Below are 11506 nucleotides of genomic sequence, written 5' to 3' on the forward strand. Positions count from 1 at the left end.
TACATTTTAAAGTTGAATGCATCAATAATAATAATAATAAAAAATAATATTTATATATTATTTGGCTTCCTAAAAATCTTTGTGAATGTAATGTGGTCTGATTATATTATAATTAATACTAAAAATTAATTTATAAAATTATGAAATATTCATTTATTTTACAGTGCATGTGTATTTTATTGTTTTATTATTGTTAACATGAAGAAAGAAGTATATTGCTACTGTAATATCCTTGCACTGTAAAATAAAAAAATGTATAATTACAAATGATTTTCTAATATAAATATTATATTAAATATTGATCTTTTGTTATTATTAGAAGTGTAATATATTTTAGATTCATTATCAAGTTAATAGTTCATAAGAAACATTGATTTATTGAGTCAGTTCTACTCATACTAGACTGGTGTGTTTTTGGTATCAGGTGCGTTTGACGTCCAGTGTGCACAAAAGCTTATATGAGTGACGATTTCTTACGACAGGCCTGTTCTGAGCTCTGCGCATTTCATTCTTGCTTTCTCTCCCTCCTTTATCTGCATGGCCTTGGCGCTTGGCTACGTTTCCCTCTCAACAGAGATGACGCTGTAGTGAGCGAGCGCGTGCTGCACGTATTCTTGTGAGTGGGCGGCAGTGGGAAAGTAAGCTCTGCCCTGAGACCAGAGTCAAGGAAGTGTGGCGTAATGACTCATTCGTAGAGTGCAGTGTGTGGCTGCATGTGCGGAGGATGAAAAGCGGCGTCCTCTGGCCTCGCTGCCGCCTCTTCCACCCCCTCTGAACGTGGCTCACAAATTTCCCAAGATCCCCGTCACTCCCTCAAGCCTGGGTCTGAATCCAAATGTGTCCGGCAGAGCGTGCAGACATTCGCAGGTCTGCGTTCGGTGTAAAATCCAAGCGTTATCGGTCTGCGCGAGGCAGGGAGATTTCCATGACAAAGACTCAGTCGTCTGGGGTTTCAGACCCCCCTGTTCGTCTGGCTGCGTGTGAAAGGCTGGGGTCTCTCAGACTGGCCTGTGTCTGCTGTAAGAGGCCCACCAGGTAAAAAGGGATTTAACTTCCTGACAGAGCAGCCATGCAACAGCAAGCGCTCACATCTGCAGCTGACTTGCTTCCGGAAGTATTTTTCCTATTCGTTTTTTATGGGCACTTGAACCAACCAAGTCTGAGACGAATCACTTTTGATTCGAAGCTAAGAAGGTACATGCTCATGTACTTTGTCTTTTATAAATCAAAGCATTTTCAGTTATTTACATTTCAGTATTTAGCAATATCCAAAGCAACTTACAAAAAAGGAACAAAGCAATTTATCAAAGAACCAACAATAATTGTAATACGCAATTCCAGGTTTATTAAACAATTATGAAATTGAATCATAAGAAAAGGTGCAATATAAACCTTCACTATATGATTTTATTGATTGCAAGTGTTACATATACAGTGTCTTTGTATATTTGAAACTTTTGACTTTTTAAAGCAAATGTTTTTGGAATACATCAGTTTCACCAAACGTTTATTTATTTACTTATCTAGTTATTGATATTTGTGTTGGGTGTATTGAACTTTGGGATAAGATTTAAAACAAAAATTGAAATAAGTCTCTTCTGTTCACCAAGAAAAAAACACAATAAAAATAGATATATTGTGAAATATTATTACAATTTAAAATAATTTTGTATTTTAATATATATATATATATATATATATATAAAAATACAAAATTATTTTAAATTGTAATAATATTTCACAATATATCTATTTTTATTGTGTTTTTTTTTTTATATATATATATATATATATTTTATATATATATAATTGATTCTGCTTGTAATTTATGATTATTTGTAATTTTATTGAATTTATGTTCCTTGAGAAACCGTTTCAGAAGAAACATATCTTATTATTATCAATGTTAAAGCAGTTGTAACCTGTAGTTCTAGATTTTTATTATTGTTTTAAAATATATTTAATTTGCTTTTTAATGTTTTTATTCTTTTTTTATATTGTAAATAGATGCTTATTATAACTTTGAATTTTGAGTTTTTTTTATTTCTGTTTTTTTTATTCCTTCTTACTCTTTTTAAGTTTATTGCTTACTTTTTATTGTTGTTTTTATTTTGTACCCTTTATTACTCTCATTATTATTTTTTGATCTTTTTCATTTCATAATATTCTGTGTATATAGGAAGGCTACTTTTTGATAACATTTTGGATTATTGATTAGAAGGTGCTCCTAAAATTTTGAACGTGCTCCTAAATTTTTTAAGTTAGGAGCACAAGTGCTCCTAAAAAGAAAAGTAAGCGTCAAGCCCTGCCCTTAGGCCATCCAAGATGTAGATGAGTTTCTTTCTTCATCTGAATAGATTTGGGGAAATTTAGCATTACATCATAAAGCAATATTATGGGTTATGGACTATATTTTGGCCAGAAGTGATGGTTTAAAATTACATCTTGATGGATTTGTTTCTTACGAACATACAGCTTTTGGCTTCTTCAGATGTTAACTGATGGACTGGAGTGGTGTGGATTACTTGTGGATTGTTGTGATGTTTTTATCAGCTGTTTGGACTCTCATTCTGACGGCACCCATTCACTGCAGAGCATCCATTGATGAGCAAGTGATGCAGTGCTACATTTAATAACATGCATATTCATGTCATGCATATTCATTAGTCTGTTTGTATCAAGGTATTGATTTAGTATTGAGGTACCAGTTGCATGCATCCCTGTTAATGACTAAATGAATGATGAAATCCCAGGCCAATCTAGCCTCAGCCCATTACTGAATGTGAGAGATGAGACATGTCCACAAAAACAGAAGCATGTGTGGCCAGATGTAACTGAGTGGGCCATGAGGTTCACTTTACTACAACTCTTGTACATGGACTGAAATGACTCATGGGTAAGAGATCCCATTTCTGAGGGTGGCAACATTTGATTCAATGAGCATCACCATCACTTCTGTTTATTGTTTTTTTTTTTTCCTGGTCCTCCTCCACAAAGTTGCTGAACTCTGATGTTTTTCTTCTCACAAGGCCCACGAGTGGAAGTTGCCGGCGATGAATCTGCTAGTGTGTCCTGGGTGTCTCACAGTCAGGGAATCATTAACTGCAATCACTGTCAAACTCAGTCATGAAGTTGGTATTACATTTTCAGCATCTCTCTGTAGGCACCAGCCGTCTGTTCAGAGCAATAGCTTCGTCTTTGCCACATGCACACAGCCTCTTCAGACATCGTCTCTTTACCGTTTTCTGCTGAATCTCAGAACTGGCCAGCTGGCACTGACTTGAGAACTGACTCAAATTGAATTAATGTAATTTGAGAATTCAGATTTTTTTTGTTGTTGTTGCAATTTTATGCCAGTTTTGAAAATATATTGTGATATTTGAAAATGGTTATATATTTTTTTATTTATATAAATTGTTTATATTAATTTAAAATAATAATTGTATTTGTTATAAAATACTATTATTATTATTATTGTTGTTGTTGTTGTTATTATTATTATAATAATGAAAAGTGCTTATAAACTAAATGGAAGCTAATTAAAAGTCATTTATTTTACAATAAAATATTACAATAGTGATGTTTCTTATTTTGTCTTTGTTTTTAAATTTTTGTTTAGTAGTAGTAGTGATGATAGTAATAATAATAATAAAAACAACAACAATAATTATTATTATAATTATTATTTTGTAATCATATTGATATGTAATTACAAAATTTGTGACAAATTGTGCAGCCCTACAATAACAGCAAACCTGGAATTTTTAATTGTAATTTAAATCACAGTCAATTTGACAAGAAAAGTCACAATCACTTTCAAACCCAGTCAGTTATTGCTTAAATAATAATAATTATTATTATTACATAATTTATTTATATAATACTATATAAATGTATATAATAATAATAATAATAATTATTATTATTATTAATATTGTTATTGTATTTTTATTTAAATGTTACAAATACAATTATTTTAATATTTAAATATCTAATATAAAAATAGCATTAGTCAATTCACACACATTGAGATTTATAAATAAAAGGCAGGTTGAAGTATCAATGCAACAAAAATAGAAACGGGATGTCCGTCAGCTGAATGTGTGTTGCATCAGGCACTCGAAGTGTTGACGCATTCATTCATTATGTAGTGGGAGTGATTTGGCTTTGAACCATCTAGTTTCATTTTGCGCTGTTGTTGTTTTGAACCTCGCCAGTGATGTTACTGTTTGGTGCAAATGCAAGAGTATGTAACATTTTGTTGCTCTGTCCCTCTCAGGAGACGTTGGGGCCCAGGCCCTGTTCTCCGTGCCACGGAGGCCCGGCTATGGCACCGTGGGGAAACCCATCAAGCTGCTGGCCAACTGCTTCCAGGTGGAGATCCCCAAGATGGACGTCTACCTGTATGAGGTGGACATCAAGCCTGAGAAGTGTCCACGCCGCGTGAACAGGTAAGCTGTGTGGGAGAATCGCTCAAAGCTGATGACCGACTCCTTTATACTCCTCCTGATGAGCGCTGTCTCTGCAGGGAGGTTGTGGACTCCATGGTGCAGCATTTTAAAGTCACCATATTTGGGGATCGAAGGCCAGTTTATGATGGGAAGAAAAGCCTCTACACCGCCAACCCACTGCCTGTGGCGCCTGCGGGGGTAAGCAAACTAAAACAGAGGCACCCACCTAGGATACATTTTAGGTGCACAAATTGTTATCCAGTGACACATTCTGTAGAAAGTTTGCACAATAAAACATGATATTCACAAAGTTCCTCAGTTGAATCTTGTCACTAAAATTGCACATATTAAGAATATTTTGAAATGATTGATATTTCCTGTTGACGTAACCGTTACGGGGTTGTTTTAGTATCATTGATATACAGTTATAGTTTTTAAAAAATATTTTGAATTAGATAATTTTTTTAAATGTCTGTATTGTTTTTAAGTTTTTAGTTTATTTAGTTTGAGTTATTTTAGTACTTCAAGTTTCCTACAATGTGATTTTCTGGATTTTTTTTTCTCATTTTGTCTCTCATAGTTGAGGTATACCTATGATGAAAATTACAGGCCTCTCTCATCTTTTTAAGTGGGAGAACTTGCACAATTGGTGGCTGACTAAATACTTTTTTGCCCCACTGTATATATATATGTGTGTGTGTGTGTGTACTTTTTTGTTGTTGAAATTATTGAAATTTGTAGTTTCCTTGGATGAGATTTAGCATTACTAATATACTGCTATTGCGGGTTTTTTTTTTTTTTTTACACTTTGGATTAGATTTTGTTTTTATATTATGGTTTCCATTTTAATGTTTTGGTAATTTTGTTGTCACTTATTACTTTTTTAATGTCTGTAGTTTTGATTAAGTTTTAGTTTATTTTTTAGTTATGTTAGATATTGAACTAAAGTTAAGTTAAACTAAATGAAAATGAGAAATTTCTTGCTGTTGATTTTTTGTCAGTTAATTTTAATTTCAATGAAAAACTTTTTTTTTAATATAATTGTAGTTTTAGTTAATGATAACCGCCTTGCTGAATATTTGCTGAATGAAGTCCAATTTTGTGGTGCTTATTCCAAAAATAGTGTCCGTTTTGCTTTCTCCCAAAATATGGTGCATTTCATTGTATTTTTGCTTTCAACTACCATTTGTGAAGTGTAGAAGTCTTGTGAATGATTCTGAAGACATTATTCTTTGTCAAATCTTGATTTTCACCTTTTCCCCCCACTCCTTTGCTGAAACTTTTGATTTGACTGCTTTGTTATTTTAAAAAGTACATTAAAACTGACACATGTATATAATATATAATTCATCATCAAATTGGGTAGTATCAGGCCTGTTTTTCAAATGAACATGGTGTATTGTTGCTTTACTCCTTGTTGTGTGTCCACAGGTGGATCTGGACGTTACGCTGCCAGGGGAGGGGGGTAAAGACCGACCCTTTAAAGTCAGTATTAAATTTGTGTCCCTGGTGAGCTGGCACCTGTTGCACGAGGTACTAACCGGTCGCAGTACAGCCGAGCCGCTGGAGCTGGACAAGCCAATCAGCACCAACCCAGTTCACGCTGTGGACGTGGTGCTACGCCATCTACCCTCCATGAAGTGAGTCTCAGATAAACATCAGCTGGTGACCCTGACTCTCCTGCATTTATAGCTCAGATAATATATTTTTATAGTTATACAGAGCCCCCTAACTTGTGTTTGCTGGTTTTTATTGTATTTGTTATACTTGTATTTTTTAAATCGTTTTTGCCATGAGAATAGCCTAAGATGCTGACATGGTATTAAATAAAAATATACTACTACTATACAGGGACCCCAGAAATATTTAAACGCATATTTTAGAGCATTACATATCAAAATATGCAAGCAAGTGCCTTGTTGAAACAAATGATGCTTAAAGTCGGCATGAAGTGGAGGAAATTTTTTAAAAATTATGAGATTAGCCTAATAGTTATTTTCAGCATTAAATTAGTCAGTACTGACATTCATAATGTCACGAAAGATTATACTTCAGATAAATGCCCACCCCTAACTTGTGTTTGCTGGTTTTTATTGTATTTGTTATACTTGTATTTTTTAAATAGTTTTTGCCATGAGAATAGCCTAAGATGCTGACATGGTATTAAATAAAAATATACTACTACTATACAGGGACCCCAGAAATATTTAAACGCATATTTTAGAGCATTACATATCAAAATATGCAAGCAAGTGGCTTGTTGAAACAAATGATGCTTAAAGTCGGCATGAAGTGGAGGAAATTTTTAAAAAATGATGAGATTAGCCTAATAGTTATTTTCAGCATTAAATTAGTCAGTACTGACATTCATAATGTCACGAAAGATTATACTTCAGATAAATGCTGTTCTTTTGAACTTTCTATTCATCAGAGAATCCTGACAAATGAAATGTATCACAGTTTCCACAAAAATATTAACTGTTTTCAACATTAGTAATCAGAAATGTCTCTTTAGCAGCACATCAGCTTATTAGAATGATTTCTGAAGATCATGTGACACTGAAGACTGGAGTAATGATGCTGAAAATTCAATATTTGATATTCGATATGTCAAGTGAACATATCACAAGAAGAGCAAGTTTTGACCTTTTGATTAAAGATTACAAAGCGAATGATTTCTGAAGATCATGTGACACTGAAGACTGGAGTAATGATGCTGAAAATTCAGCTGCGCATCACAGAAATAAATTACAATTTGCTATATATTCACATAGAAAACAGTTAATTTAAACTGTAATATTATTTCACAGTGTATTTTTGATCAAATAAATGCAGCCTTGGGCAGCATAATAGCTTTCTTTTCAAGTAGTGTATTTCTGAGTAAAACCGCTTCACTACAACAAAAACCTGCGTACTTCATAGATGTCAAGTGAACATATCACAAGAAGAGCAAGTTTTGACCTTTTGATTAAAGATTACAAAGCAAAAATATATATAAATAAATGCACCAGTAATCCTTTCATAGTAACATACATTAAGAAAAGAAGTGTTTTTCTTTTCTTGTAGATTTAGTTTTCATGTTTGTTTGTTTTTCCCCCCAGTAATTTTTTATTATTCAGTTTTGATTTTATGCCAGCTGTTGAGTTTTCTTAGACATAGCTTTTCAGCTGGTGGTTTTAGTGGATGCCTGATGTCAGTTCCCCTCAAGTATCACTGAATCCCTAATAAAATACAGCATTTTAAACCTCATTTTGCTGTCTGTGATTGTTTCTCGCAGGTACACACCCGTGGGCCGCTCGTTCTTCTCTGCCCCGGAGGGCTACGACCATCCTCTGGGTGGAGGCAGAGAGGTGTGGTTCGGCTTCCACCAGTCTGTTCGGCCGGCCATGTGGAAGATGATGCTCAACATTGACGGTGTGCGCTGTTTGAGTTTAGCATGTGTGTTAGCACAGAGTGTGGGAACCACTCACACTGTTGCTGGGGAGATGAAGGGCTGAAAGGTGACTGGTGGGGGTTTGTTTGATTGAAGGGGGGCGTTAAATAAGTCTCTCTTTCTCTGACCAAGTTCAACAGTTCTGTGTCCCTCTGTCTGTGTGTTTTCCCGCTCTCTCCGACTCCCACAATTCAATTGGTTGCGTCGGCTGCTCATTCCCCTCCCCACTAAAGGGCAGGGAAAAGTCCAACCGTCTGCGATCGTCTCTCCTTTCACTGTCACATTGTCACACTTATAATGGAGTGAATAGGCTCAGAAAGAGCGCGAACGCATTGGCTTTGAGTTCACGTCAACATTTGTGTAAATGTTTTCTCACAGGACTAATAAAGAGCGACATCTAGATTGCTCCAGATATTTCTGCATGATAAAAGTTTTGTAAAGTCCGTTTAGAAACGGGGAGTAAAAGATGAAGATAACCCACAGCTGAACACCCAGTAAGCAACATTAACTTGTAAAAGTGGACAGTCGTGTGTTGATCTGCTCGCCTGTCAAATACAAGCCACTTTGCATCTTTGTTTTAAGTTGATTTTTACATTTGACATTACAGGTACTTAAAAAGTCTTGAAATATTTGGTTACACGGTATACTGGATCAGGCATTGAATTTAACATACAATTTTGTAGCTTTTCTCTGGGCTGCCCATCAAAGGAAGGAAAGACATAACATTTTATTGAAAAGACATGTTCATTAATATCAGCACAATCTTTTCATTGCCTTTTTTTTTTAAACCTATTATCATAATATCAGCAATATCCGATATCGGTCAACCTCTAATTTGTATATATTGATATATTAGTTCGTAAACCAATTAAAAAGGTCTCAAAATCTTTAAAGTTGACTTGAAAATTTGTAAGTACTAAGGATGTTTAAATGGTATACTAACTACTTTCTGAATGGTATATTCAGAATACTATATATTTATTTGAATAAAATTAAATATATTTTTAGGCCATTTAAACCGTTTTGAAGTCTTAAAAAAGGTTTTAAAAAGTCTGCAGATCCTGAACGAAAATGAGTGTAGTTCTTGCCTATGCAAAATCATGATGGTTCACCACTAATAAATTGTGTTTTTTACTGCAGAGGAGGTATTAAAATCAGTATATTTTGGACGATAATTTTGACTGTTTTAATCCGTTTTCATCTCTTCTGTCTTGCAGTGTCAGCCACGGCTTTCTACAAAGCACAGCCAGTTATTCAGTTCATGTGTGAGGTACTGGACATCCACAACATCGACGAGCAGCCTCGGCCCCTCACAGACTCCCACCGAGTCAAATTCACCAAAGAAATCAAAGGTACGTGTGCTTGTGTGCTCGTCTGTGTTTAGGCGCGTGTGTTCGTTCTGTTCTCATCGGCTGGTTTGTGTGCAGGTCTGAAGGTGGAGGTGACACACTGCGGAACCATGCGGAGGAAGTACCGGGTCTGCAATGTGACCCGCCGGCCTGCCAGCCACCAAACGTGAGTCAAACCGTCAGAGGAAGTCAAGCGTATTGATTGCAGAGGGCAAAGTCACATTGCTTGAATATGATTTTTGGCTTGATTTAAAGGTGCTCTCAGCAATTTGTTTTCAGATTAAAACGTTTTCTACCTAAAATCGAATGTTTTAGATATTGTACTCTTGTGAGACAATGTTAGTCATATGTGACCATGGAGCACAAAAGCAGTCTTAAGTAGCATGGTATATTTGTAGCAATAGCCAAAAATATAGTGTATGGGTCAAAATTATAAATTTTTCTTTTATGCCAAAAATCATTAGGATATTAAGTAAAGATCATGTTCCATGAAGATATTTTGTAAATTTCCTACTGTAAATGTATCAATGTAATTTTTGATTAGTAATACGCATTGCTAAGAACTTTATTTGGACAACTTTAAAGGCGATTTTCTCAATATTTAGGATTTTTTTTTGCACCCTCAGATTCCAGATTTTGAAATAGTTGTATCTCAGCCAAATATTGTCCTATCATAACAAACCATACATCAATGGAAAGCTTATTTATTCAGCTTTCAGATGACGTATAAATCTCAATTTCGAAAAATGTACCCTTATGTCTGGCTTTGTGGTCCAGGGTCACATTATTGGCCTAATAAAAGCCATTTTATTTTACATGGAGCATTTTGCTCCTCACATGATCACCCTAGTATCATAAATAAATGTTTTATGAATGTGTTTCTGCAATGGCTTTAACCTGAAACTTTTGTGTTTGGGTTAATAATTAAAGTGCACCAATAAAACAATACTTGGTATATTCAGAATACTATGTATGTATTTATTTCATATTTTATATCCGTTCGTTCATTAATTAGTTCGTTCATTCTAACATCCTGTGTGTTTCTTCGTTTCAGAGTTTTAAAAATCTCATAATCTGAATTCTGGCCAATCAGCCACAGTTTTTACTAGTTAATAAAACTGCAAAAGTTGAAGTCTTAACATACGAAAAGTTTTATTGATTTAAAATGTTTGTGTTTTAAAATTAATTCATTTTGGGACTAATAGACTGCTTTTTTTTGTGATATTTATATACTGTTATACATTATAGTTTAGAATCTATAATAATATATATTGTATTTATATGTATTTTGAATTAGTTTATTTTTTTTATTACAATTTTAATTTTTTGTTTTGGTAATTTTTGTTAGTAAGTAGTAAAAATATGATCTGAATAGTATACTAACTACTTTCTGAATGGTATATTCAGAATACTATTTATTTATTTGAATAAATAAAAATGAAATCTGTTTTATTAAATTTTTACTGTTCTTATTTAAAATATAGCTGCTTAGCACTCTAGTACAATAATTTTATCATAACTATAAAAAATGTAGTATGTGAAACAATGCATTATGTACTGTAGCTGTAGTATGTTGCATTGTCACATGACCTCGTTGTGTTGCATGCAGGATATTTGCATTTTTTAGCCAGTATGCATAGTACATGCTGCAGAAATAGTAAGAGTAGTGTGCTAGTACGGTGTTTCCCAACCTTTTTTCAGTCGCGGCAACCTTTGGAAATTAACAAACTTGTGGCACCCTACAAAATTAATTTTGTCACAATATTTGAATTTCTAACTTCGATATGATAATTTGAAAAGTATAGATATTCGGTACAACAGTGAAGAACTGCAGAATATAATGTCATACAGATATTTTTAATATTATTAAAAAATTGTCCATCAATGGTGGCAATCAGTAGGCTAATTTATATGACAGATTTAAATGTAGGCTTTTATACATATATAAACATTATTTAATTACCATTATAACTAGCTATCTTACAAATTTTTGCTCACTCAAGTGCTTTTTTAATTTTACAGTGGGGTAATTGTGTTGCTGTAGCACGAGAGAGCTTGATTTCAAACTTTGAATTGAATAAAAAGTCAAGAAAGCAGTCAGTAATAAAATAAGAACAAATAAAGAAATTAATAATGATAGCACAAATAAAAAATAACGACAGGCCTTCAAATTAAATAAATTCCTTTTTAGTTTTTCAGGTAAGTCTAACAGTAGGGTTAAGATATTGAACTTTTTTTTTTTTTTTTTTTACCAATTATCCAAATAATGTTTA

General features: G+C 33.8%; 1 protein-coding gene across 3 annotated transcripts in view; it reads left to right on the forward strand.

Annotated features, from left to right (window-relative positions):
• The first annotated feature begins 4272 nt into the window (after positions 1 to 4272).
• The window catches only part of LOC107568871 (protein argonaute-3), a 31318-nt gene continuing 24084 nt past the window's right edge, over positions 4273 to 11506 (forward strand). For 2 of the 3 annotated variants that reach the window (XM_016254863.1, XM_016254866.1), the window contains exons 1-6: positions 4282 to 4451; positions 4529 to 4649; positions 5883 to 6091; positions 7729 to 7865; positions 9102 to 9236; positions 9312 to 9399. In XM_016254863.1, coding sequence (XP_016110349.1) covers positions 4390 to 4451; positions 4529 to 4649; positions 5883 to 6091; positions 7729 to 7865; positions 9102 to 9236; positions 9312 to 9399 — 752 coding nt within the window. In that variant the 5' untranslated portion in view covers positions 4282 to 4389. Of the gene's footprint in view, positions 4452 to 4528; positions 4650 to 5882; positions 6092 to 7728; positions 7866 to 9101; positions 9237 to 9311; positions 9400 to 11506 lie in introns of all 3 variants that reach the window. The other variant, XM_016254864.1, reaches the window with a different exon arrangement.

Source organism: Sinocyclocheilus grahami, unplaced genomic scaffold (assembly GCF_001515645.1).
Source record: "Sinocyclocheilus grahami isolate Dianchi unplaced genomic scaffold, SAMN03320097.WGS_v1.1 scaffold1288.1, whole genome shotgun sequence".
Classification (NCBI taxonomy): Eukaryota; Metazoa; Chordata; class Actinopteri; order Cypriniformes; family Cyprinidae; genus Sinocyclocheilus; species Sinocyclocheilus grahami.